This window comes from Ornithodoros turicata, chromosome 1 (assembly GCF_037126465.1).
Source record: "Ornithodoros turicata isolate Travis chromosome 1, ASM3712646v1, whole genome shotgun sequence".
NCBI lineage: Eukaryota > Metazoa > Arthropoda > Arachnida > Ixodida > Argasidae > Ornithodoros > Ornithodoros turicata.
Window position 1 is genome coordinate 53,467,675 of NC_088201.1, and position 27,978 is coordinate 53,495,652.

Genomic DNA, 27,978 nt, shown 5'->3' on the forward strand with positions numbered 1-27,978 from the left:
TTCCGGTGTTGAACAGGAAAATTAAATCATTCGATGATGTGTACGGGGCAAGACGCGACAATTTAATGTAATTTAAATTTAATGCACCTTGGAAACAGATAAGTCAACTATTATGTGGCTTTATGCTTGTTCCTCATATATTAATTGTTTGCATATGATTTTCCAGTAAATTGTCATGTTCATTTCCAGCAAAGCAGAATCGCACGCGAAAGCGAGCGACCAGCGACCAGACTGGCGGTGCCTTGTATGCAAAGGACGGTGGAGCAAAATCAGACCGAGTTCTGTGTAGTTTCATTGCACAGCATGTGCGCGGTGGGCTCATGGGGGTTGTATAGGGGCCCAAGAGCTTTACTTTGTCTGCTTGGATTGCAAAAACTAATTTGTGTAATTCATTACCACGGCGTGTCTCATCTTGCCCCATGCGATGTCTCGTGTTGCCCCGAGGGCATCCGAGGTTTGCCGAGGGGCTGAGATGAGGGCTGAGAGTTCAAGATGAGACAATCTGCATTTTTGAATTTCTTGTTCTTTGTTTACCTTACACCGGCCACGCCCGTTCTGCATTTACATGTCTGAAGCTCTTGATCCCTGAAAACGCGCCTATGGCTAGTTATTTTTTTTTAACAGGAAAAATTAAAGTTTCATATTCAATTGTTAATTTCTGTCCCATCTTGCCCCACTTTAGCCTACACATCAGTATGAAACTTTCATGCCTTTTCCTGGAACTTCTTGTGCAGGTCAATTTGGATTACCAACAGTTTCTGTCGGAATGGTACTAGGAATGCTTTCGGCCATTCTCGCTTCCGTGGTGGAATCCGTCGGTGACTACTACGCATGTGCGAGGCTTTCCCATGTCCCCCCGCCCCCAACGCATGCCATCAATAGGGGTATCTGGATGGAAGGCATCGGTTGCATCCTTGCTGGTTTCTGGGGTGGAGGCTGTGGTCTAACCTCCTATTCAACGAATATCAGCATAATCGCCGTCACGAAAGTAAGCTTAAAGTCCGAATTGCATAGCGGTGATAAATAGTGCGAGTCGGTGAATGTCTAACACGATGACCAGCGCTAGAAACACGGACGAAGTGGTAACGCTATGGTACGGTTAACGCCTGTCCCGTATATCTCTTCCTCCGTGGTTCTAGCGCTGGTTCAGCATGCCGGTTAAAGTCCCGTCTTGCTTCCGTGCTTGATTCTCTTTCCCACTTAGTAGTGCCTACAGCAGAGTTAACTTGAACGCAGCTTCGCGCTGCGGAGCCACCCTCGTGGCACTTAGGGGAAACAAAGGGAGTGTCTGAATTATCCCACTGGTGTTACAAAGAAGCGAATAATTCTATATTTGATTCGATTTCCGCACCGAATGCGGAATTTTATATTTGCATTTTGAATCGAATCGATGTTGCTGGCAAACCGCATATTTTCGAAAGTTCCGAAGCTGCACACGTAAGACCAAAAACGGCACAAGGGAGGGCATAAAACAAAGTGAGCGCAGCGTTGTATTCTATTACGTATGAATATATCGCGTATATACGTACGAGCATTCTGTACGCATATTTGTACATGTGCTGCGTGTGTATCCGGTCCGGTTGTACCGCTATTCGCTTCGCGTTCAAATTCGTTTGGCTTCGTATTTGCTTTGGCTATGTATCTACTTGCTTAAATAAACTCGCGGAGAAATTTGCATCCACTTGCGTTTATCGTCATTCCTTTTAATTGGATTATATAACGCTACTGATGACTAGCAATTCAACCACACAGAATCGTCCTCAAATGGGTTCCAACAGGCAAACGATACACAGCTGAAGGCAACACCATTACCCGTACTCGGAGCGTCTGGTAACGGTAACCCGCGTTGCGAGGCAATCTCTGCACAAGAGGCAACTAACCGCATGAAGCAGTCGTCAGGGCATGGCTTTTCTTGCTGAGCATACTGGAACCCTCAGATGCGGAGTTTTTCGTATCATTTTCGGATTTTTTCGGATGAATCCAAAATGAATTAAGGCCAACATTTATTTCTTATCGGGTTGCCAGAGAATGGCGCCACAAAGACAAACCGAAGCTTTCCAAGTTTCCTTATTTCGAGAACGGGATGAATAGCACAGTTACAACTTCGTTTGCTTGGCGTGTTTGGAATACAAATTAGGTTTCCCATACGGCACTTTATCTTTCTCGAAGGTCTTTTAGCAACAAAACGAAAAGCCCACATAATCGAAAGACTTACACGCGCGAACAGGATGCTTGACCCGTTTTATCCTTCCAAAATAACGAATAAACAAACAAACACCCTAAAACATTTCTGTTTTCATATGAATGACCTAGATATGCCACAAATGTGAAGGGGCCACATCAGCAGCCGTAGAGAGGTCCAGTAAAAGAGACACAGCACAGTATTTATTGAAGCACTGAATGGAGTATAGAAAAGAAAACCAAAAGCTAGAAAGAAGAAGAAACTACTTTCTAAGCTCGTTAAAAAGACCTGGATAAAGTTTACTCGCGAGGAAGCTGAGTAAACTATACATTATTAAAAGGCTCACGGCAAACACAATTTCCCAGATATTTTGCTTTGGTAAGGCCTTGTTATCAATACGCGTCTTCGTGCGAAGCACTAATTCCGCGAACATGGTTATTCAACAAACAAGCAAACACGAAACAAAATCCCCAGGGCTCCTGAAGGCCGCCTTTGCACGACTGATTTTCTTCTGAAAAAGCTGATGCAATGAACCCCCCCCCCCTTTTTTTTTTCGTCCCTGCTCTGCATTCGTGTTACAGCCGTTTTGCATCCGTGTGCCCATTCCTTTACGGACATGTAACCTGAATGGGGGAGTCTGGTCGGAAAAATAAAACGACATGAATACAACATGAAGTGGGATTCATGAAACGGACTCTCGTGTCTGTTAGAAAATGTGTGAATAGCCCCATTGACTTTTATGGGTAACTGCGCTGTCTGCTAAAAAAAAAGACAGAGACGCGGACAATAAGCTTTGTTTGTACGAGACGAGACCGAATCGCGACGAAGTAAGGCGAATATTCACGCAGCGAATTTTTAGGAATTTCTAGGTGCAACAGGACCTGCACTACACGCGGGTTACATAGTGGCGATCTGTGATAGTACGTGGCATACTATCTCGTCGGTCTTCGACGCGTGCTCGGGTCCACTGAACGGTGGTGGATGTGCCCACTGCGAGCATGTCAACATTCATCAAAAATAAAAGAGGTCTAGCTGTGTTACTAGCGACACTATGCCTTACTGTTACATTGTTACTTACGACACTGCAGCCTAGTAAAATGACAATGTTTGCTTACGGAAAATTCCATGCCACAAACCGACCCTTCGGGGGCGTGTTTGTAATAGTGTACATGTACACCATGTTGGTATAGCCCATAACTGACATTACAACAGCAAAGGCGACAGACAGACAGGTACAGTGCTGGACAAAAGTTTACGGAACACGCTCCGGCGCATTCCTTCCTCAGAGTGCAGCGATAGCAGCGACTGTACGGACTTACAGGCATGTGCCTACAGGTAACCCAGTCACCGGTTTGTAAGTCCGTACGGTACCATTCGCTGCTAGCGTGTCGGAATGCGCCGAAGCGTATTCCGTAAACTTTTGTCCAGCACTGTACAATTTACGTTCCCTGTCTGTCTCGGTGTTCGCTTCGTCTGTTTGCTATTGTTATGTATACCAACCGGTCCCGTTTGTCTCTTATTTAACTGACATTATTGTTGTCCAGAATCCCAGGTCTGTTTTATTTTTTCTTTTATTTTTTTCAGTCCCGGGATTTCAGGATTCTTCCTGATGCATCTCGGGGACTCGGAACGCGATTTCGAGCTGACATCTGCGGTTGAAATAAAAACGAGACCGCGCACATACACAGCCTTTGAAGCATAGTAACTCTGATGTTCCCTGTTTGCGTTTTGTGTGCGTCTCCTCGATGCTCTGTCTCTACATACCAATCCAAACGTTCGTCTTAACTTTTCCTAAAGTTTTTTTTTAAATATGCGACGCTGTTTTACAGCAAAACTGACGGGACCACTTTTATGGTGCCCCTTGAATAACAGACTTAGTCTCATTCGCAGATCGTCAGGTATAGCGCCCAGATTACGCCACAAAAGGTGACTTTTTGTGTATGCTTCCAGTCACTTATGTGATCAAATTATGTGATCAAATACATACTATTAATGTTATTATTATATTCACTTCATACAGGCACCAAAAAGGAAACTGAGCTTCGATTTACGAGTATTGCCCTCGTAGTCCTCCAAAGCTCTTGGGACAGCAAAGCATCAGCACCCTTACCATGGTTTAGCTCCCGAACAGGTGTAGCTCCCACAGAGGATGCGTATACTCACCTATAGCCCCATAACAAGTTGTTTTACAACAGACTGGTCTGACACAGTTAGGTCATGCTCGTTAGCAAGAGAAAACTGTGCTCCCAGTGAAGATATGATCTGTGACATGACAAAGTGGTTAAAACAGGCGTCTGTCTCGTCTGTTTACAAATAGATGTTTTGATGCGTACTGAGGTGGTGTCATGATCATATTTTACTGCTTTCTTTTCGTTCAGGTCGCATGTCGCTCAGTGGTGCAATGGGCAGCGTTGTATATGATCCTTGGAGGAGTGATCGGCAAAATAGGGGCCCTGTTCGCTACTATACCGGACCCCATAATTGGAGGTGTCTTCAGCGTCATGTTCGCCATGATTGCGGCTGTTGGACTTTCCATAGCCCAGAACGTGGATCTCAACTCGTCAAGGAATCTCTTCGTGTTAGGATCGTCCCTCTTTTTCGGAATGATGATTTCAAACTGGACAAGCCAGCACCCAGAAGCGATTCAGACAGGTACGTGAGTGCAGCGGTACATGTTTTCACACGTGTAAGAGTTGATCATTGGCAGGTGAGGCATGAAAGTAGAAGTAATTGGGTTGGTTGGTACATGATGAGGGCCAAGACAAGCCACAAAATCGCAGGACAGAGAAGAGAGATTCACGTAACTTAATATGCTTCTTTACATGCTGAAACCTGTTCCCATTACAGACCGCGCTTTGTTAATATGGGATCACAATAGAAGCAGTTTTGAAGTAGAAGTCAAAATCAGGTCATATCTGTGAAGCAGAATACATCACTCCGACTATAGGTGATGCCATATGACTACAGAATAACTGTTGATCTAGTTTCCCCAAATGATCATAGGTGGCCCAAGAGTGGATCTTATGTTTTAAGTGTCCTTAATGTGGCTCAACCTTCTATCCAGTTGAAACGCTCTGTTACCTATCTTATGTGTTCATGCGTATGTAGCTTCTGTAATATGGTCAGAGGGAAAGCGCTGCACGCGTTGAGCACCGTCCACTGCACATTTCCTTTCTCTAGAATTATGTAAGTACCCACTTTAACTCAAAGAAATTTCTAACATTCTGCCGTACCTGCAAACCCGCGCCTAAGTTTCACTTATTCATTTCTCTGTATAAATTACCGCATCTATTATGCGCACGTACGTCTGCGTGTAGCGGCTACTCCTACTTGCTCAGCTGCAGCCCGTGTCCCATAGAGCACGCTCAATATCTTGTGCAACCAGCGCTCGCGGCAATGACACCGCACAGTCGTGATTTAGCCGTTTCATTGTGCCACGAAAGGAAACACTTCCTTCAGCACGCGTAGTGTAGTCGTTGAGGTGGAAAAAGTAAAAGGTGAGATTTCCCACAAGTCGAACTATGCACCTCTGTCGATCGAAATGAAAGGAAAGACGTACAGGTGTCCTAGCCATTTTTTCATTGTCATACAGGTGTCATTCGTACAGCTACCCTCATTGGCAACTAATGTTGTTGTGCTGACATCGTTTCTCCAAGCGCACCTGTTATCCAATCAGATCCAGCCTGGCCCGCTTTCACGGAAGCCATAGACTGTTCAGCTTAAGGCCAAAACTGCACGTGAACGTTCTTGCTTCGTTCATTCAGCTCCTGTCGTTCTTTTTCAGTGAAACTTATGCTGCAGCAGCATGTAGGAGGTCTTACAAACCACTTTTTTCGGTTAAACACGAACCATAATCTTTCATTCTTGTACAAAATATTTCTACTGATAACATCATCATCATGCACAAGTAGGAAACCAAAACATCAACGACTTCTTTAACATGCGTGTACGGGAGGTAGTTCATACTTTGGTTTCATACATATGGTGGTTTCAGTCTTATACGATGTGTACACTGGCCTTTACGTCACATGTAGTTTTGACGTACAACGTGCGTTCTTGGGTTCACATCCAGCTTACAGCGCTTGACCACGCGTTAATACCTTCACGAATGCAGACTAAAAAAACATTCATTAGTTTTTGCCGATAGGCCCAGGCTATTATATGAGAATATAACTGGACACTCGGGACTAAATGAAATTTTATCTCCTCCTTAACAGGAGCCCAGACTGCCGGCACTAGCTTCTCATCGTTTTCTTTCGCGGGTAACTAACGCTGGACAACTCAAAATGCCGCTTCTTTTCCTCCCCCCCCCCCCCAATCACGCTTTCTTATCTTCTCTACGCTCTATACTCGTTCTTTTAGATGCTTCTGGGTCGAACCCATAATGACCCGCTTGTACGGTGCCACAGAACCGAAATAAGACCCGCTACAGCGTGCGTGCGTCTGTGTGTGTGTCTGCCTATAGTTCCAAAGCTCGTTACCGGACGCATGCATCGCATCGCAGACCGCAGCTTGAGTGCTGAAGGGAAGTGTAATTGTTGTAGGAAGTTGGACGTGTAAGCGTTGAAGGGAAGTGCTGGATTACGTCAGAAGTGGAAGCGGGTGCTTCGAGAGAAATCGCAGGAACGCTTCGTTATCGCCGAATTGTTACGGAACAATGGCCGCCATGATGAAATCGTGATTTCACTTCGGAGTAAGCATCGACAGCTTAAGCAGTTGCAAAGCAGTTGAACTCGAGAAGGGAGAGGGGTATATATTTATTAGGACAGAAATGAAAAAGAAAGAGGAGGAAACATCAACTAGACGAATGTGTCGACTTGCCATTCCGCAAGAAAAGAACTAGGAAATAAAGGGTAAACCAACAAAAGGTGAAAGAAGGACGAGGAGGCTGCTGTGCTATCGCTCGAGTTTTTAAAAACAAGTAAAACAACAACTAATATTAAAAAAAGTAATTGTAGATTCACACGTAAGGTGTGTCAGCCTACATTATGGTCACATGTTGCATGTGCCGCACACTCTTAAAAACAAACTTGACCGCATAGCACGCTCCTAGACGATCATCTCGAATGATATTGTTATCTGCCCTGATTTGTTGAAAGTGGGAGGCATACGCCTTTTTTATGACACATATGCTATTCATAAACTCGGGATGATGGTTGGCTTAGAGTGTGCTATGTGGTGAAGTTCATTTTTAAGAGTGTGGTTGGGTAGGAGCACGTTTATGTGGTGAAGTGTCCGTTTCGAGAGTGGAGTAATACAAGCCAAGTAGAGAGTTGCCCAGAATCTGGAATTTCATGAGTCATTTACCTTTGAGTAGACAAAGACTGAATTTTTTTTTTTTTTTTAAATACACTGAATGACACACGAACTATACCATTACATACGTTGCAGTGTCGAAGCTCATGTAAACTGATGAAAGATGAAAGTCACTGAAAAGGTTAGCCAGCTGTAGGATTCGAACCCACATCTTCTGGATTGCCGGTCCAGGGCTCTACCAATTGAGCTAAGCTAACACGCGGCGTTCGCAGCTGGCCGCGTTCGCCAGTGAGCAATGTAGGCAATAGGAGAGGTCAGTAAATTGGAAGCGGGCAAGGGTGCCACACTTATTCTCTCGATTTTTCGTGTTGTCTCACCAGCAAAAATGTTTGAGCAGATTCGGCTAACTCCAGAATGGTGCGAATCCCGAGCGTGGTACTGTGCCTTAAATACTTTGCAATCAACTTATTGCGCTTTTTCAATATGATTTGCATTCCATTTTAAACACTTTCATCCATCACTTACGGCTTGGGGCGAGAGAGCAAAGAAATATACAAACTTATATTTATGTTGTAGTAGATGTGCATAACCATATAGTAGCGGAGACTCTTGCACTGGCGTGAATTGTGTTGTTTTTACTATGATTATTATTTTAAGCAAGTGCTTGCTCAGACGACCAAGCACATCCCTTCTAACAAGAAACCCTTTGTCACATCGTGAAGGGCATTGTCGCAGTGAAACAATGGTAAAGAAAGGAGACTACGTTCAAGGACGCGGTGCTACTACATGCTCACGCATGATGTCCTGGAATTCCGGGGCGTTCTGAACAGAGCAATTCTTCTGATATAAAGCTAGGGCTATTAGCGAGTTTTAAAATAAGGTATAGAAAGAGGTAAGGGAGTCGTCAGTGCGCATCGCGGAAGACACTGTATAGGTTTCGGGCATCCATTACAGGGACGAGGTCTTATATCTTTGGGACCCCAGAACCTCTTAGATATCCTGTTTTGAAACTCTCAGCAAACACAAACAGAAACTTTGATATGTTGCACCGACAAAGAAACCTCTGTACAGCTTAGGACAAAAGTTGACGGAGCACAGGGGTGTCGCATTTCTTCATTGGAGCGACACCCTAGTAGCAAGCAGGAGCGGACACACATATTGAGAGATGGATAGAATACCCGTTTCATATTCGGTCTCTTCCTGATAGCTAGCAGGGGGCCGCTCTGATGAACAAATACGCAAGTTCGGTGTTCCGTAAACTTTTGTTCCAAGCTGTACTACTGTAGGTTAAAAAAATAAATAAAAAGTCCACTGGAGCAATTTGCGACGCAGCTCGAAAGGATTATAGTAGATTCTCACCGTATCTTCTTCGATTATTTTTCAGTGCTTTAGGTAGCCGGATAGCAGAAGCCACAGCTTTAATATTCAATGAGAAGGATAAAGTTTCATAGAAAGTACGGCACTTTTAGCAGCAGATTCAAAACGTTGTTCTTTATCCTGAGAACAAACACGACACACACATGCAGACTGATACGGAAGGTCACATTCTCCTGCCTTATGGCGATCACCATGTACCTATAGGCTGTACCTATAGGCATGTATAGGGCTGTTACAGCAAATAGGGTGCCTCAATACTAGCCCCCTCTGCATAGGGTGAAGACAACCGCGTTGTCTGCTACGAATTTCCGCCATTTGAGTGCCATGCACAGCTCGCGATGCGTTCACAAAAGTGTAACTATACGCCTAGCGACACATTACAAGTTGTGTAAATACACAGCAGAGGAGGTTTGAAAAAGTTGGTGAAATCGGTACACACCATTCATGCATGGTAAGCGTGGGCCTCAACATGGCGGCTTTGCGGCATTCGCTTCTACAAAGGGTGACTCCACCCTACACAGAGGGAGCTAGTATTCAGGCACCCTAGAAGCACACTCTTAAAACTGAACTTCACCACATAGCACGCTCCTAGCCAATCATAATCTCGAATGATATCGTTATCTGCCCTGATTTGTTGAAAACGGGAGGCGTACGCCTTTTTTGTGACAATTATGAACAGCATAAGTGTCACAAAAAAGGCATACGCCTCCCGTTTTCAGCAAATCAGGGCAGATAACCATATCATTCGAGATTATGGTTGGCTAGGAGCGTGCTATGCGGTGAAGTTCATTTCCAAGAGTGCAGCACAGCAGTAGAAGTTTGCACAGCGCCATTTCGGGCCCAAGCGGCCACATATCCAAAAGTAGGTACAGTCAACCCTCGATTTATGAACACCCTTCGTTTGTCGAGAAATCGTTCATAAATCGAGGGATTCATAAATCGAGGTGCAAGGTGCGCTGAAGTGAAATGGGCTGAAGCGCGACAGGAAATGCACTAGATTACGTTTTCTTGTGAAAACAGTTCGTAGTTGTGCTCTGCACCATGCATTCGGCTGTATTTATCCTCTACAGAAGAGACGACCGAAGTCTGGAACTTGACTCGTCCGCCTGGTCCTCTAAGTACTGTGTCGCACTGTAGATGTGATTCCACGATGAGCGAGCTGTCACAGCTTCGGAACAATGCTAGTTATCTTCACTTTCACTATGATAACCCTGGGTACCATCATTTGACAACTTTACTAAAGCACCGTCATCATGCGGCTCAGATATGTGTTCACCGTCAGCACAGGAAATGCATTCCTCTGTTCTCACTCTCTAATTCTTGTGGCTGTGGGACACTGTACGGGTGCTTGACCTTCATCCTTTGTTCATCTTTATGGACGCGATCCCAGTACTTCCCCGTGCGTTCACAACCCCGTTCATAAATCAAGGTCAGAACACACATGGTTTTGCGGTTCGTTCCCTGAAAATCCGTTCACAGTTCGGATATCAAGGGTTCATAAACCGAGGGAGAAATACATGGAAAAAGTTTGGTTCCTTGTGACGCCGTTCATAAACCGAGGGAATTCGTAAATCGAGGGTTCATAAAACGAGGGTTAACTGTAGTTTCATTAGCGTGTTTTGCATGGTGTTTCAAGCGGCATGGCGCCAAGGAAAGCGACAAAACCTGTAGGAAATCCACTGAAAAAGCGGTGCATCTTGCCAAATGCGAACAACTCGAGACCATGTATTTGAAAGTGCCGTCGTCGTCTGCTAACTACCGCGCGTTGCATATTTTGGGGCGCTGACGTTGCTGCTCACTCGCGCCACCTGGCACGCAGAAACATGTCTATGCTTTTGTGTTCTGACACGGTTGCTTCTTTTTTTTCTTTTTACAGGAAACAAGATCATGGACCAGACAATCGTAATCTTGTTGAGTACTAGTATGTTCGTTGGTGGCGTCATTGGCATCTTTCTGGATAACACGATACCGGGTATGTCAGCCTACTTTACTTATTCAGATATCTTGCCTGCCTCGACGTCATGTTTGGCAACGTGGGTGGGTGGCGGACTGCGACGGATGGTGCATTGCCTACATAAGAAGTGTCATGACATGAACCGGCTTTTGTGGTTTCTCCATCAAATACCAATTCTTGAAGAAGGGTTCGAACCCACAGAATCATTGCAGGTGCAAAACGGAAACATGAGAATTCAGTAAAACGAAGGACAAGAAGCACACCACGAAGCTGAGCTATGTGGTGTGCTTCTCCTACGATTTGCTTCGTTGAAAGGCTTCTATGAATGATCACCAAATGCTCCGCCATTATACCTTTGTTGGATAAGGTAGAGCAAAGTGAGACACAAATGTGCAAATGAACGTCGTTTTTTTTATTTTACTTCAATTTCGGAAAATTAATCACAGGAGCGTTCTTGGGGGTCTCGTAAATGTGACTGCAGGAGACGAAGTCTAACACGCACGCACGCACGCACGCACGCACACGCACACGCACACGCACACGCACACGCACACACACACACACACACACACACACACACAAAATATATATATATATATATATATAAGCAGGAAAAATCAGAAGACGACAAAGAGCTTACAGGAAAACACAAAGGGGAGTTTATTAACACATATAGGGATAGGGGTCGACGTTTCGGCAGTCAGCGCTGCCTTCGACGGGACGGCAGTCCCGTCGAAGGCAGCGCTGACTGCCGAAACGTCGACCCCTATCCCTATATGTGTTAATAAACTCCCCTTTGTGTTTTCCTGTAAGCTCTTTGTCGTCTTCTGATTTTTCCTGCTTATTTCATTCTCGTGGTCAACCGCCCTCCTAAGCTTCTAATCTATATATATATATATATATAGGTACTAACAAAATCAGAGGCAGACAACTAAGATGTAGGAAGTAGGAAAAGGGGGAGTTATTTATTTACTAGTGGAAAGTTTTATACAATGCTAGCATTGTATAGCGCATTGTATAGCACTAGCATGCTAGCAGCGTAGCATTGTATAAAACTCCAAGTGGCATTTGTCATTCTTCAGTCCTGACGAAGGCGGCCGAGCTTCCGCCGCAACGTTGACTTCCCCCTCAACTTTCCACTAGTAAATAAATAACTCCCCCTTTTCCTACTTCCTACATCTTCATTGTCTGCCTCTGATTTTGTTAGTACCTATTTAATTTCGCGGTCGCCCGAACCCCTTTCTTCCAGTATATATATACTGCGAAATCTAAATGGTACAATCGTCCCCTTCTGCCACGGCCCTTCCGGCAAAATGAGACAGCCCAGAAATAAACCGTGCGGGTTAGTTCTTGCAATGAAAGCAAGCAAAGTGAACTTCATGATTTCCAATGCAACCTTGATGAGCACATTCTCCGCTTAAGGTGTACTTGTCCCTGGTTAATAAGGCACTGCCGCACGTCTGTTGTGAACGCATGTGCCTGGCTTTTCTGGGACACTTCGTTTTGCTTTAAGTTGCCTTTCAGGTCCCGAAAAATCGATGTGTTCCTCGTGCGCTCGAAGCATCACAGACACTAGGTTAAAAAGAAATACCTCAGGAACAAGCATGAACTGACCTAAATTGCGTATGCCTTTCTAAATGAAACATTGTCGCGTGCATGTTCTTACTTAATTAATTTTTTCAAAACGGCAATCCCAGAGAGCCTATATTTTGTACAAATCTAGTTAATAAACAAATATAATGCGAACTTAATTCGACATAGACGTGTCTACCGCCGCTGCAATCATGAAGAGAAAAAGAAGTAAAGAAATTCGCCCCTTTTGGCGACTCCTCACCCTCCAGGCGACCTGAAGAGACGATGTTTTCTTCTCTCTTGAACGCCATGCACCAATTACGACAATTACCCAGTTAAATAGAGCGAACACGTGGATACATCTCTCAGTAACGCGCGAAGTTCGTCAAGCAGTGTGTGTCCGAGATAGATGCCCTCAAGCAAAAAAAAAAAAAAATGTCGCGAACACAAGACCCCATCCAGGGTTAAAGCAAATCGGCCAGCCTACCTTTTTTTAGTCGGCTTGCCTCGTTCTTCAGCGGTGACTGGAGTGGCCACTGGTAACATCCTACCTTCGCCCTGTTTGGAGTTCTGTGTTCACCGAAGCCTGACCGAACCGGACATACTTGTGTCGAAAATGTTCACTTTCAAAATGTTTTGTCCCGCGTCTCATATAGCCCTTTATAGCCCACTTTATGTTAAAAATGTGTACGCACTGTGACCCGGTCCTAGTATGGAATGGCGCTGGAACAACGGGATGAACGAGGCTCTCAAGCTTCAAACACTTAATGCGTGCGCTCGTCGTGCTCGAGCCGTTAAGACACTGATACGCGTAACATAGGAAAAGATATCCACACTCTCACTGGTGGCAGCACATTACAACATTAATACCAACACTCCCCCTTAATGGACTGACACCATGTCCATCGGTTTCGTTACACCCAAATGTACGCAATGTTCAAGAGTTTTGATTCCATTCAGGGCTCTTGTGAAAATATCCGCAAGGTTTCTGGACGATTCTACATACTGCAAGTCAAGTTTCTCATCTTCAATCGTCTCCCTTAGGAAAAAGTACCTAAGGTCAATGTGCTTGCTTCTTTCATACGTGACTTGATTTTTAGTAAGAGAAATTGCCCCGTGGTTTTCGACGAACAAAACTTGCGGTTCCTTTACGAGATCATTAGCTCCGAGTTCATCGATAAAATGCTGAAACCACAGCACCTCCTTTGCTGAGTAACACATGGCCAGGTATTCGGCTTCAACTGTTGACAGCGCAATTGTTCGCTGCGTTGTACTACTCCAAGATATAGCAGCACCAGCTAACGTGATCGCGTATCCACTGAAGGATTTTCTGTCTGTTGTACCGCCTGCCCAGTCTGCGTCGCAAAAAGCTTGAATGCACTTCCCACTTCTCTGGTAAACGAGTGCATAATTCTTTGTCGGTTTTACGTATCGAAGGATATGCTTTATGCCACTCCGGTGCTCTTCAGATGGACATTCATTGAACTGGCTCATGTATGTATTGTAAAAGCCAAATCTGGTCTGGTGCCTCCGGCAAGGTACAGCAACGCTCCAACTGCTTGTCTGTATTTGTGATCCAGGTCTCCCCTGCTTTGTTGCTGTTGTCCGCTCTTTGATACTTGCTTGCTCCATTCAACGGAGATGATGTTCCTTTCGCATCTGCCATCCCAAACATCTCCAGGACATCCTCGACATAAAGTATCTGATCGAGCGACAGCGTCCCATCGTTGTCCCCTTTTCAACCGTATGGAAAGGATGTGGCTTGCCTCTCCCAAATCCTTTGTGTCAAACTCTTGCGATATACGCGTCCCTTAAAATTGACGATTTTGCTCTCATATTTTGCGATAATGAGCAGGTCATCCACGTAAACTTCTACGATGAGTTTTTTATCTTGGCTGACATGAACGCATGGATCTGCTTTGGATCTCTTCACCCCTTCTGACTTGAGAAATTTATCCAAAGTGAAATTCCATTCCCTTCCTGATTGACGCAGTCCGTACAGACTTTTCTTTTGAAGAGAGACTTTGTCCTTACCCCCTTCCGTAAAAGGTTGCTCCATGTAGACAGTCTCCTTTAGTGTCCCATTCAGCTACCCTGCTGTGATGCCGACCTGGTGAATCTTCTAGACCCTTTCTACTGCCTATGGCCAACAGCGCCCTAATCGGCTTGAGCTTCACGACAGGCAGAAACGTTTCTTTGAAATCTATCCCTTCCACTTGGGAATATCTGCATGCTACTAAACGTGCCTTGTAACGCTCCAATTTTCTATTTGCGTTATACTTCTTACGAAACAACCACTTGCATTTGACCATTTGTCTGTCTTTTGGCCGCGACACGAGCTCCCACGTTTTGAAAGTTTTGAGATTATCTAACTCGCATTGTATAGCTGCTTTCCATTCGTCTTTATCCGGAGCTGAGAGAGCTTCATCCAGAGTTTTTGGATCTCTGGAGGTGACTTGTTTCACTAAGTGACAGCCGTGGCCAACATTTGAATGCAGTCTCTTATTCGCCAGTCTCTCTGAACGTCTTAATGGCTTAGCACCATCATTTGTCGTGCTAGGCAGCTGCTGGATACTGCTACTGCTTGCTTCGTCTTCTGCAGGTGACGGCAGACAACCTTCTTCTGTGCCATCCTGCTCGTCAATATGATAGCGGGTCTTCCTGACCGGTATTGTGCGCCTCACCTAAGCTGTCATCGACATCAAATGTGATAGTGACGTGACCGTTGTCACATGTCCCAACACTGGTGCTTGCAGCCTGATGAAACTTGTACGGGAAACAATTTTCGTCAAAAACGATGGCCCGACTTGCAAGGAAACGATCATCCTTCTAGTTCCGCAGTCTAGAGCCCTCAGCGCCTTCTGGATAACCAACAAGGATGCATTCTTCAGCTTTCGGGTCGAATTTCTTTCCCTTGCATCGTCTGCCTCGCACGCTCCATGCTCGACATCCAAATACTCGTAATTGGTCTATTCTCACTTCTCCTCCTGTCCACAGAGCTTCTGGCGATTTTCCTTCGATTGCCTTAGATTGACACTTATTGCTTATGTGACTTGCGGTGACAACTGCATCAGCCCAAAGTTCTTTGGTGATATCCGTGGCTCACCTCTTCACCTCGTCATGTCAAGCAATGTCTGATTCATTCTCTCTGAAACGCCATTCTGCTCAGGCGTGCCGGGAATGGTCAGTTGGCGTCTTATACCATGCTTGGCTAGGTACGCGTTGAACTCCTTGCTGGTGTACTCTCCTCCGTTGTCACTGCGCAAAGTCTTCACTGTTGTATTGTGGAGATGTTTCCACCATTGTGGGGGGGGGGGTCTATACTCGTCGAATCTTTGGAGCACTTCGCGTTTGGTCTTCATGAGTACAGCCGTCGCCACACTTAACCGTGACGCGCGATCGCGTGGCCCCACAGGCGTCAGCGCCGTCAGGCGTCGACACTGGGTTCGAGACACTGGATAGTTCCACACAAGCGCCCCCTCTCGACGGTGGCTTCGGATTCCCGCATGTTTCACCTACTGCCCTCACCTACTCTGGGCTAACGCTCGTTCCGCGCGCGCGGGCCGGCTGCGACTGAGAAGGGACATTGGGAAGGGAATGCGCGCTTGCCCCATGCGGAGAATAAATTAAAAACTAAAAATGAGCCTCCAAAGACGTCACTAGATATGCCTTCAGCACCAAGGAAGGAGTCAATATTCAGGAACGGTGATAACGGACAAGAGCTGAAGCTTCGTTCGTCTCAAAAGAATGGTCATAGGATTGTATCAAACCTATAGCCGACTCACAACACTTATTTATTCCTTTTATCGCGGCAAGGTAGAGTGCATCAGATAAGCGCGCATTTTCACATTCGCAATCGTTCATGGCCGAAGCACCCGTTGGGTGAGGGCGCACAAACACAACATCAGAAGGTGAGAGCATATCGAGTCATTGCCGAACCACAGTCGAGAGGCGGCGGCGCTGTGCAATGATTCACATGTATCGAACGCACCGTCGAAGGTTGGCCGCTTGGTGACTCTGGTAGCCACACGTGCCACGCGATCGCGCGTTACGGTTAAGTGTGGCGACGGCTGTACACGAGGTGTATCTTGAATAATCATCTGTGAAAGTTATATAAGTTTGAGCTATATACGAAATAGCTCAAACCTCCCTTGGACGTAGGTGTAATTCTTCAGAATACGTCTGAATGAACCAGCTCCAGTGGCGCATTAGCTAGCTCGTGTTGCTTCACCTTTTGGGAAATTCCACCTTCTCTACTTTTCCAATTTAGTTACAATAGCGTTTGACCCTTTTAAGAATGATATCACTATACTCGCATCCCAATGACATAGGCAATCAATTTCGTTGGCTCTTGGAACAACAACAAGAACAAGTTTATTGTGAGATGATGAATGGGGAGTTTCATCGCCAGGGGCGATACTCTACCCCATTGCTGGTGGTGATATGGGGAATGAAATAATGAGTCCCTTCACAATAACGATCGAAGTCCTATGGTATCCAGAAAGGTGAAGAGAGCTTCGAGGGCAGAGCGTTCAATCAATGCAGAAGAATGCGCCTCAATGTGGCTTTTACAGCGCAGTGACGTTACCGCTTGAGACAACTTGACTCTCCCCAATGCTGTCACTGCGCTTGGAACATTTCGGATGCACTTCTATGATTACAATATATGAGAAAAGATGCTGTGGTGTCTGAGAGATACGTTTGTTCAAGATTAGCATGCGTGCATCTAATTTAATTATTTTATGTTAATTTATTTCGTTTATTTAGACATAGATGTTTATCGGTATTACAATTTGTACGTTTTGGCACCTCCAAAGGACAGGCTAACCGCTCATGCACGAGTTAGAATTTCCAAACGCCTACGCAGAAGTGTGTCGCCAAAGGGTCCACATTGCACCGTTCATTAGGTTTTCTAAACCGCAAACTTCACGGTGCTCTGGTTCGTACCAAAACCGTTCATATTACACGCGTACGGTAACTAGGAGAAGCTAGGGGGAGGCGAACAAATTAGGGAGTAACCACTTTCCCACCCCACTGTCGCTAGCAGCAACAGATCTATGATCTGTTGGAAACATAAAAAGCTCTGATCCATAACCACAAAATGCCTGTGGTCTCTGTCGCTAAAGTATCAGCGGTCAAGGGGACGAGCTACGAAAGTATGACACATTACAGAGGCGAATTGTTTTGCATATTGATTTTGCATATGATAATTGTTTTGCAGTTGGATGATCCCTGCACGCAAAATAGGTTTCAAATCGGTTGTTATTTCGAGAACATATCGCACGGTGTAAGCGTATATCATGCGTTCTTCACTTCAGGTACCCCAGAGGAGCGTGGTCTTGTTGGCCATACTCACGGACACGGACATGGGAGTGAAGAGCCTCATACCGGAAAGGACTGCTACGACTTGCCGTTCCTACGAGCTCGTGTACAGAATACAGCCTTCGCATACTTACCAATCAGTCCAAGTTTCAGTAATGCTGTACTGTTGGAAAAAATTACGCCTAAGTTCGTGCGTTCACTCTCGAGAAAATCAAAGGAGTCTGTGCCTGCACCGGATCGGTAACACTCTACCGCGTCCTCGTGCTATTGTGCGGCGCAACTCACAAGCCAATATGCACGGACGGAACCGAAGCACTTAAGATTTGACCTTCTTGTATATTTTTGGATGTCATCTGCTGCGACAACACCATGACATGCCCCGTGGATCTCAACAGGTCTTGCGATACAATGGTAGCTGCATTACAATCAGTCGCCACAAGATGGAAAAGACCCATTTTGAGGTGACAATTTCAGTGCAATACGTCTCTATTAAATCTCCTTGATGTGAAAATTGTGTGCAAGTCAAAATGTCTCTGATGACAATGGGTGTGGGTATGAGGATAAGAGGGGAGGAAGGGAGGGAGGAAAAGGTAAATGCAACAAACCTGCTTTGATACTAAACGCAGTAAAAGCAGTTACCATACTGGAAGCCTCGCATTCAACCATGCATTTAAAAGTGAACCAGTCCTGCAAAAAGTCTCTGGAACCGCTCCACAGAAAAAAAAAAAGACAGAAAAAAATTCATGGAACCGACAACCGTTCTAGTGATCTCTCCGGGATACGCGGGTGCAATCCCCACGTGCCTGTAAAATTTGTTGTTGTTTGCCGTTGTAAACATTCAGTTTGCGGCCTGAATGGGTTTCCTTTGGCGACGTATTTGATCATCCCATATAGTTCAGTCAAGATTTGTCAAGATGATGTACGCCATGCACCGCCCAGCAAGCTCAATTAAGAAACGCCAATAATTGTGTCTATCTCAATTTAGAACGAAAGAACGTCCCGTGTAATGTCTACATTTGTTTGGACTGATCTGCAGAGCCCAGATAACTCCCTCAAGCCCCACTCCACCCGCATTAGCGCGTTAAAAATTACCGAGGTTCGTGCAAAAAGAAAATGGCAAAATTGTTCAGTCAACGGTTCAGCTCAGCTCTTTTTGTTCACCTGTTTTTTGTCAGCCTGTTCACCTGTCTTTTTGTTAGCCTGTTCACTGCAACCATAGTGTATTTTTTACACACAGACAAAATTAAGACGCTAGACCTCTACTATGTGTCAAGCCTGTTGACGCAGGCCAACATAAAAAAAAAATGAAATCTCAAGTGTAGTTGGATTTTGTGTTTCATGTTTTTGTTCATGATGTGAGGCATGCGTATAGTAATAGCTAAACGAAGACAGGTAAATAAAACTGTGATGATACCGATGTGATCTCGCTCCTTGTTGTTATTGCAACGTCGTTGACCCTACAACGTCGATCTCATGACCCCATTTTGTTAACCGATGACGGTGAATCGATAGAACAGTACGACATATTTGTGTAACCTTGCACAAAATATATGAAGCTCATCTCTAGTCATTGTGTGTACTGCTATAGCACAAAATGACCAACTCTTCCGTTCCTCCGCTAGGCTTCAAGACTCACCCTAAATGCCTCTTAACGATGAGAACAGTAACGCTTTTATACTTGGAGGCTTACTTCAACACAATGACAGGATCCCAGAAGAAAACCTAAAACATAACGATGAAGCTGAAGACGGGACTGTAGTCCCTGTTGGTTCTTCGCCATCAGTGTGTGTGAAACGTTAGTTTGCCATAGCAAACGAAAAAAGAAAACATGGCGTGTTAGACTAATGAGCTGCGGATTGGTATGTTTATATCTGCCTGTGGAGTGCTGTATTTTTCCCCTTTAATCTATTCCTATCTTTTCCTCTCTTTGTTATGCTCCAATTATTGATCTCGATATATACTATTGCGTTTTCCATGCAAGGTCGATGTTACAATACTCTCCGTGATAGTTGTAGGTTGCTAACCGGCAATAGCTCATGGAAAGATGGACACGAAACTGGAATGCAGCCATGCCGTGCCCATCATTATCTCGTTTCAATGGGAGTGCGTTCCTTCACATTAATTTGCAAATACGAGCTATTCGTGAAACCAGCATGTGCATACAAGAAGCAGGATTGTGAGCTTGCCGAAGCTGGCTATTACTACGTGAGTATCGAAATGTATGACTCAAAAGGTAATGACGCTCATTATATATAATATCGTACTTCATTCATTCATTTCGTACTCGACATCGCAAATGCGCTTGATCGATTTTGAAGCAAACATGGTAATTCTAAGTACATAATACCAGCGTCCATGTGTCTTCTTCAACTACCTTTGTCCTGTTTTTTTACCGCTGGTTATCTTTCTCCAATACTATGTACCAACAGGCCCAAACATTCACCCTTCTAATTCTAAGTGTTAATTCAGTAACTTTCTGCATTGTTGGAGACTTTAGTCAGGCGTAAGACGGGAGTTCACATTGAACAAATTCTTGGGAAAGGCAAGGCATCTGAACGCCGTAATCGCAACCTGATACCCCTGTTGCAGTGAACTAGAGGTATGGTGGGCTAGAAATACGGGTGTGCCAATCGGCAAGTTTTTCGGGTACCCAAAAATGAAGGATGTTCCAGGGACGCTGAAGTCCGCGATAGGGCCGCGCTCTGGCGGATTTTCCTAAGTCACGTGATGTCCCACTACAGTTTGCCCAAGAGCGCTGGTGTGCGATTGTCAGTGCTTGGGATGCGATACGGACAAACAAGGACACGAGTCACTCGATATCAGTTGTTTTGTTGCAGGTATCACCGCGGCTGGCCTTCACTGCTTTTTTATTTGTTTGCTTTCGAACTGAGGCAGCCCGACGAAACAAGAAACTCCATACAGCAATCTATTCTATCAAGCATTAACACAGTACCATATGACGACAGTGGCATGTCTTGCGACTTATGACTTACGATACGACGGACAGGTTTCATACGAAACGCCGCAAAATTGTGACAAAGATTCTCAGCAGGTGAAGATAGGCGAATCGACGATACTTTCGAGTCGCTCGTATAGTAACACAAACTGACGAACAAAATCTGTTGTGGCCCTTAGTACACTGTGAAACCACAACAGGAACCATTCTGCTGTCTACTGATCTCACTGTATGTTAGAAATGTTGGAAATATTTTCACCAGTGGAATATTATTCCACGAGAACCCCTTCATTTTACGTCTGTCGAAGCAAGAAGTAGACGAGATAGCGTTTCTTTTTTCCTTGTTTATTTTCTTGTTCACCGAACTTGGGAATCAAAGCATGTACACGCCGCGCGCTTTACGATAAGGTGACGAACGAACATCCACAGCATGGCATGTGTTATCACATCGAGACGTTCAGGTGTGTGCCATTAGGCACACCCGTCTGCCGTTGTGACGTGACGACTTCGACGTACTGTCCCCTAATTGACAACCATAAATGCAAGCAGAAGGAACAGTTGCCGCTGAAGAAAGCTTCGACATAAAAAATGTTTTATGGCTTACACACTCTTAAAAATGAACTTCACCGCATAGCATGTTCCTAGCCAACCATCATCTCAAATGATATCGTTGTCTGCCCTGAATTGTTGAAAACGGGAGGTGTACGCCTTTTCTGTGACATTTATGCTGTTCATAATTGTCACAGAAAAGGCGTACGCCTCCCGTTTTCAACAAATCAGAGCAGATAACGATATCATTCGAGATTATGGTTGGCTAGGAGCGTGCTATGCGGTGAAGTTCATTTTTAAGAGTGCACGGAGACACAGGCGGACACTTAGTTTTCCTTTGTAGTTCGTGGCGAATCCGCATGGTTCGCTGCGAGCGACGACTCGATCTATCCTTCATTTGAGGGACCCCCCCCCCCCTTCCCCATGCATTGGATAGGCCGATTGGCAGACATACACAAGATACTCAAAAATATATTTAAGATAAGATAATAAATACTAACGTTAGAATATAATTAAGATAGAGTATAAATACATGAAAACCAAAGTAATTAAGATAGAGTACAAAATACTTCAAAAAGTATTTGAAATACAATTAGGATACTATTTATCATTGAACTCAAAAAGTCACCGGCCACTGGTCAATGCGGCAAGTCAGTCGCCGCTATGTGACATGAATCACATAAACTTCGCGCACCGCGCTAGCCGCCGCTGTCTGATAGGAATCATATAAACACAAGTCCCAAAAAGATGACAAAGAGGTGCCACATAACTCCACTAGTTAAGTATATGTGACCCAGAACAAAGCAAACTTCTAGCAAGTTCCTGCACGGTGAGGTCAGAATTCGTCGTAACCACTTCAAGGCACACAGAATAGAACCCTCACTGGCCAAGGTTTAGTACACCCGGGGCAAGATCTCTAAACGGGGACTTCCAAGAAGGGCCAATGTCCGGGTCATGTCCGAGGGACTCAGGAAATTTCCACTGAACAAGCAAGATAATGAAAAGACGAGACAGAGAAAGTTTGAGAGGGAGATCCAAAATATGTAATTAGAGTATTGAGTACAAAATACCGTAAAATGTATTTTAAATAGAGTATAAATACACAAAACAAAAAGTATTGAGTAGAGTACCAAAATACCGCAAATTCTATTTAAAATACAGTATTTTAAATACAATACTCCAAATACGTACAACTCTGCCGATTGGCACACCCATATTTCTAGCTCACCATACTAGAGGAGGACAGTGGAACGACCGCGCTCTCCCACAATCGCAGCGTCCACAGTCAGCGGCGGCGCTGCAATCGACGGCTGTGGAGTTACGGCTGTGGACGTAGTCCACAGCCCTAACTGTTACACTCCACAGCCGCCATTGTTAGTGACGGCTGTGGAGGCACAGGGTTACTAAGCAGTAGACGCCCAGAATAAGAATACAATTAATTATAATAGTTCTCAACATGAAAGAAGATAACAAAAATCTCAGTTCGTAAAATTGTGGAGACGCAGACGACACGCTTTGCAAAGGTTGCCCACGACGAGCCCGCACACTGTAGTTGGCGATAGCAGCGCCGCCGCTACTTTCGTCACTTGCTCTGACTCTCCTCCCAAGGCGCTGTCCCCTCCGTTCGCTGCACTGCCGTCTTCTAGTTCACTGTACTCCTGCCACAGAAGCAATCTTTAATGATCGTTGAGACCAACGGCCATTGAACATGCACGCAGTGCCCCCCTAGCGTGCAACATGTTCTCAAAGAGCATTGGATCCAATACGCTATGCAAGTAGGTCAGCTTTTCGCGGAGACCCACAGCTTTTCCCTTTCCCCTCGTCCACGTAGAACGGTCTCATTGGATCGCTCTCTAATAAACCACAACAACTGCACGTCTGGTCCACATTGCTTCATCTTTTTCACCATAGTGTTGTGGCCCGTACCCAATGTCGCCTGACAGGTTGTCACGTGGCGCTATGCGCAGTTCAATGGACGCTCGTTTCAATGACCATTGAAGACGAGGGGCATAAGTAACAAAGCTGCTGGGGGCAACTCACAAACGAATGTTCACGACCCTCTGATCCGTGTCATTCTTGCAATGTTAGCGAAATTGCGAATCCATCGCACTGCACGCTGTGACGCGCTACCAAAATGTACTGTTATAGAAAAAAGGTATAAATAAGGTATAATAATGGGCCACTGTGACTTTTTAATACCCTATTTTGCGAATCTATACCTTTGGACCTCAACCTCTCTCAAGGGCATAAAAGAGGTATAATGAACAGTCGCTGTATCTTTTTTATGTCCTGCACTACAGTTTCATACATCAGACGGTTAGCTGGGGACGTAATAAGGAACTTCTGTATTATTTTTATACCTTCAGCCATGTTTATACATTTACTTGCGCACCGTCTTGCGCCACATTAATTTTTTGGTAGAGGCGGTATCACCCTTGTTAAACAGTAATTTAATTTTAAAACACAGACGTCAGTGCAATAGTATTTTAATCAACAGGTGACATGATTTATGGCAGCATACAGGCCTGGTGTCCCAGAAAACGTGTCATTGAATTATAATAAAAAAACTACGGCACCTAGAATCATGCGGTCAACAGCATTTGTTCTTATTAGGTCTTTGCCACCTCCTCAAATGAATATCATGTACTCCAACTTTAATTATGTAAATATTTGCGAACTGAACTCGGAAATTTGCAAAGTAAAGGTCACTTTTTTACCCCACCAATATGAAGAGCGTGCCGAATTCACTCAAATTCATGATAATTCACAGTGATATTCACGAGCTATCCCATCGGAAAAAATAGCCGAATATCATGATTTTCGGGGCACCGGACCATAACGCGCGAAGACTTCTTGAGCGCAATCGCTCTCAGTGCGACGAAAGGAGGTTCCGAAGTCAGCCCACAGAGTGATAGTAGAAAAAGTAACAATTCCTAAAATCGGGAGAGGGAAAGCATTATCCCAGTGAAAGTCGGACGTGATAAGCCGTGCCTGTTTTATCTCTTTCTGCGATGTCGGGGAGGGCTGGGTTTCCAACCTCCTTTCGTCGGACTGACAAAGGGTGCGTTCCAAAACAAACCCTCGAGTCGAGTAGGTCACATGACCGAGTTGTACCATGTGACCACAGAGTACGCGCCCGGTCGAGTAGCTTTGGGAACGCATGGGGGACTCCGACCGAGTTAAAATGGAGGCCGGCGTCATCACCGCTCTCATCTCGCGCGCGTCAGATTTGTTTTACAGAGACGACGATAACGACGACTGGGAATGTATTGTGAGCTGTCTACAGGAGCCACCATGTCCCGTCGGACATAGGTATAACACATCATGTTTACTATACTCAGCCAACGGTTCCGTATGAACGGATGTGAGACTTACGGTCGATTGGTCAGTCCGGTACTGAGGTACAACGGAAGGTGTCATTTGGTGCAATTTAAGGTTCAAGGAAGTTGGGATGGCTCCATTCACTTCTACTCGTTTATCTGACATGATTGCACTGCTAGGCCGATGAAACGACCGTACGTGTCACACCGGCGCCGCAGGTTTGCCACCTGCGTTTGCAACGCACCCATCTGCTTCGGGTATACCCGCTTTACACGCAGATCTCGAAAACACAGACATTCAACTTGGAAGTAGCAAGGAATACATACAGCTGTGCCCACGTACTCGTAAACTACACTATGCGTACCGGTTGTTTGCTCAATATCGTCTAAAGTTTCTGTAAATTATGCGTTTTATTTCTTTGTTTGTGGTGTAAATCCCTCAATCACATTTTATATGTTGTCATATGTCGGAGGCTTGTACAAATGTCCCCGGATGAATTATTAATCCAATATGTAATCCCCGTACTTACTTGCAACACTTTCTTTGCTGCAGAGGGGTCACGGCTCGAGTAGTGCAGTATGCCGAAACGACAGTGCCCACCCAAACGCCACAAGTGTTCCAGAGTAACTTCCGGCTACAAAAGTCATCGTTTGAGCAGATGGTGCTGCTGCTGGCACCGATCCTTACACCGGATGCTCTTGTGGGTAGGCCACCCATAGTACCTGAGAAGCAGCTGATGCTATTCGTCTGGTACCTTGCCAACATGGAAGGCTTTCGGTAAGATAGCAACACAATTTGTGTTGAAGGTGTACAGATTAATGTGATGAATTATGCACCTATGGACATGTATGTGTAGCTATAACTTCCAGTTAATGTAATTTCATTATTTCAATGAATATAAATTAATCAAGCACAATTTTACATGATGCAGATCAGTTGGAGACCGGTTCGGAATCACGAGGTCTTCCGTGTTCCGGAGAGCGAAGCGTGTCGGCACAGCACTCATCTCAAGGGCACGAACATTCATCAAGTGGCCCACACAGGAAGAGGCACTGCAAAGTATGATGCGCTTTGAGGGCAAGGCAGGATTCCCTAAGGTGATCGGAGCAATAGACGGGAGCTACATTCCCATAAAGGCCCCACCAGAGACCCTCAACCATATGTGAATCGGAAGGGCTTCCATGCCCTACACTTATAAGCTATATGCAACGACAGGCTCAAGTTCCTACACTGCAGCGCTGGAGAACCAGGTTCCCTACAGGACGCCGGTGTCTTTAGGAGGTCAGACTTTGCACGGAATATAAATGCAGATATGTTCCCGTACAACAGCCATATCCTGGGAGATGCGGCCTATCCCCTCAAAGGGTACCTAATAACGCCATACAAAAACAATGGACGCCTCAGCACAAAACACGTGTCATTCAACGTCAAACACTCGAAAACACGTCTTGTCATTGAGCGCGCATTCGGTCTCCTGAAGTCTCACTTCAGACGTCTCATTTATATGGAGACAAGGCGCCTGGACATTGCTGCAACCTTGATCATTTCTGCATGCATATTACACAATGCGTGCATTGAGTGGGGTGATCACTATTCGGGACAAATCTACCACTTGGATGAGGTGGAGCAAGAGGAGTCACCACATGTAGAGGACGACGCAGGTGAGAGACAGGTTGGCACACAGAAGCGTGATGCCATAATGAATTTAATGTAAAAGGAAGACTCACACAAGGTAGACGCATGTTTACAAGTTTTCATTACGTGTCTGACTGATGTACTGCTCAAATAAAGTGTTGAAGCTCTCGGCCGCCAGCACTCTCCTTTCTTCTAGTTCTATTTTCCTCTTAAAGGGACTATGAAATTTCCCGAACCCCCATACTTTTTTTCGATGGAAACTGTTCTTCCCACAGAGAAACTAATATGCCACAAATTTTTCCGGACGAAATCGCTCCACTCTGCGAGGAGCGCGCGCTGGAAATGTCTCTTCCGCGTTCCTCCTCTCCCGCGCATATTTCCCTGTCGATGGTGTAACTGTACGAACCGCACTTCGGTTCCCCGTTACGTCACCGGTGTTGCACAATGGCAAGTAATGCCGCGAGCTCGCGCTGTGGCTGCCGCCACTGCCGAAATCTGCCGATCGCGCGAAAGCTGCTGTCATGGAGATTTCCACTCCCGATAAACGCATACGCGGGATCCTACGGCGCATGCTCCTGGCTGGATTCCTCGGCTCGGCAACACGTCACGATGACGTGTTGCTGAGCCGGCCGTGGTCGCGTCAAGTTGCCCGTTGTGTCTCCGCTCGGCAGCTCGGCACGGCGCGGCGCCAGCTGTCCTCCCTTCGTCGCTCCGTTTAAATTCGCTCCCGAGAAATCCGCTCGCGCGACGAAAGTAAAATTTCGGTTCTAGACACAGAAAAATGTCTTCTTTCGAACGAAACGAAGAAAAAAATCGTTTCATAGTCCCTTTAAGGACTTCGAGCATATCTTCTTGGACTAGCTTTGGTTTCAGTTTAGGCTGTACATCTGTCTCCTGAACGGTAAGGCCAGTGGCGGAACTTGCTATGGCCACAGGAGTTGTCGCGGGACTCTTGCAGAGGAGTACATCCATCTTCTCCAGAAAAGGCCAGTCTCTCCTATTCTCAGAAAATATTTGACACCTGTAGTCCGTAACTGACAAGGCCATGCATACCGCACAAAATGTATTAGCCCAGCTTACCTGTCGTTTCCACTCTGCCTATTATGATCCTTCACCTCGTGGTACTTCTTCTTTAGATTTTTCCATTTATTTTCCACTTGGAGTGAAGTGAGGTTGTAACCAGCCTCCTGAAGGGCTATTGAAGTGCTAGTGAGGGATGAAAGTGTAATGATGATGAGCATACCATATTTTGGATGAGATAGTTGAGAGAGCATAAAAGTGGGAATGCTGTTATCACAAGCATGGAGGGGTGCGAAATTTGGCTAGGTTGGGGTTAGCATTGTTATAGTATGAATTTTGTCTTGCCAGCCCAGTGGCCATTTAGCTTTTTCAGCACTTTAGTAGTTACTTACTGTACAGTTACATTCAGAGATTTCTTGTCTGGTAATATTTCTTCCAATACACTGCAGAATTATTCTTAAGCCCCTCTAATGGAGAATGAAAGGGAAAAGCAGCTGACATGTCGTCATTTATTTATTATTTGCTTGTGGGAAGGAATTTTTCACGTACTATTAGCTACCCCAAATGAATGAAGTGGATACGTCCCGTTGCATTTGGTAATCAAATGAAATAAAAAAAGAAAAATGTTAACATCATGACGACAAAAGAAAAGTGCAATTACTGACATACTAACGTAGACCAAAACACTTGCGGAACTGGCCCCTTTTTGGGGATTTCCTCGCACATTGTCAGGAGAAGGTCTACTGCGGCCTCAGTCCACTTTGCTGGGGCCCTTCCTCCGTCGCAAGAGTCTGACAATTTGGGAGAAGAAGCTCCTGAGGCTGCCAGCTGAGG

General features: G+C 45.3%; 2 protein-coding genes across 2 annotated transcripts in view; both read left to right on the forward strand.

Annotated features, from left to right (window-relative positions):
- The window catches only part of LOC135378258 (solute carrier family 23 member 1-like), a 55,171-nt gene extending 36,995 nt beyond the window's left edge, over window positions 1-18,176 (forward strand). Inside the window, exons 9-12 of the mRNA XM_064611237.1 lie at window positions 735-988; window positions 4,561-4,834; window positions 10,692-10,787; window positions 17,660-18,176. Of these exons, the coding sequence (XP_064467307.1) occupies window positions 735-988; window positions 4,561-4,834; window positions 10,692-10,787; window positions 17,660-17,907 (872 nt within the window). The 3' untranslated portion in view covers window positions 17,908-18,176. The remainder of the gene's footprint in view (window positions 1-734; window positions 989-4,560; window positions 4,835-10,691; window positions 10,788-17,659) is intronic.
- Window positions 18,177-24,328: 6,152 nt separating this feature from the next.
- On the forward strand, window positions 24,329-27,976 carry LOC135391706 (putative nuclease HARBI1). Its single transcript, XM_064622118.1, has 5 exons — window positions 24,329-24,480; window positions 25,042-25,266; window positions 25,421-25,651; window positions 25,705-25,854; window positions 27,877-27,976. Exons 1-5 carry the CDS (start codon window positions 24,329-24,331, stop codon window positions 27,974-27,976), a joined length of 858 nt encoding a protein of 285 aa, XP_064478188.1.
- The last annotated feature ends 2 nt before the right edge of the window (window positions 27,977-27,978 follow it).

Coding starts and splice junctions, on each gene's coding strand:
- LOC135391706 (XM_064622118.1), top strand. CDS start 24,329: ATGGGGGACTCCGACCGAGTTAAAATGGAGGCCGGCGTCATCACCGCT. Junction 25,652..25,704: donor CCAGAGACCCTCAACCATAT/GTGAATCGGAAG, acceptor ATGCAACGACAG/GCTCAAGTTCCTACACTGCA. Junction 25,855..27,876: donor GCGGCCTATCCCCTCAAAGG/GTACCTAATAAC, acceptor GCACATTGTCAG/GAGAAGGTCTACTGCGGCCT.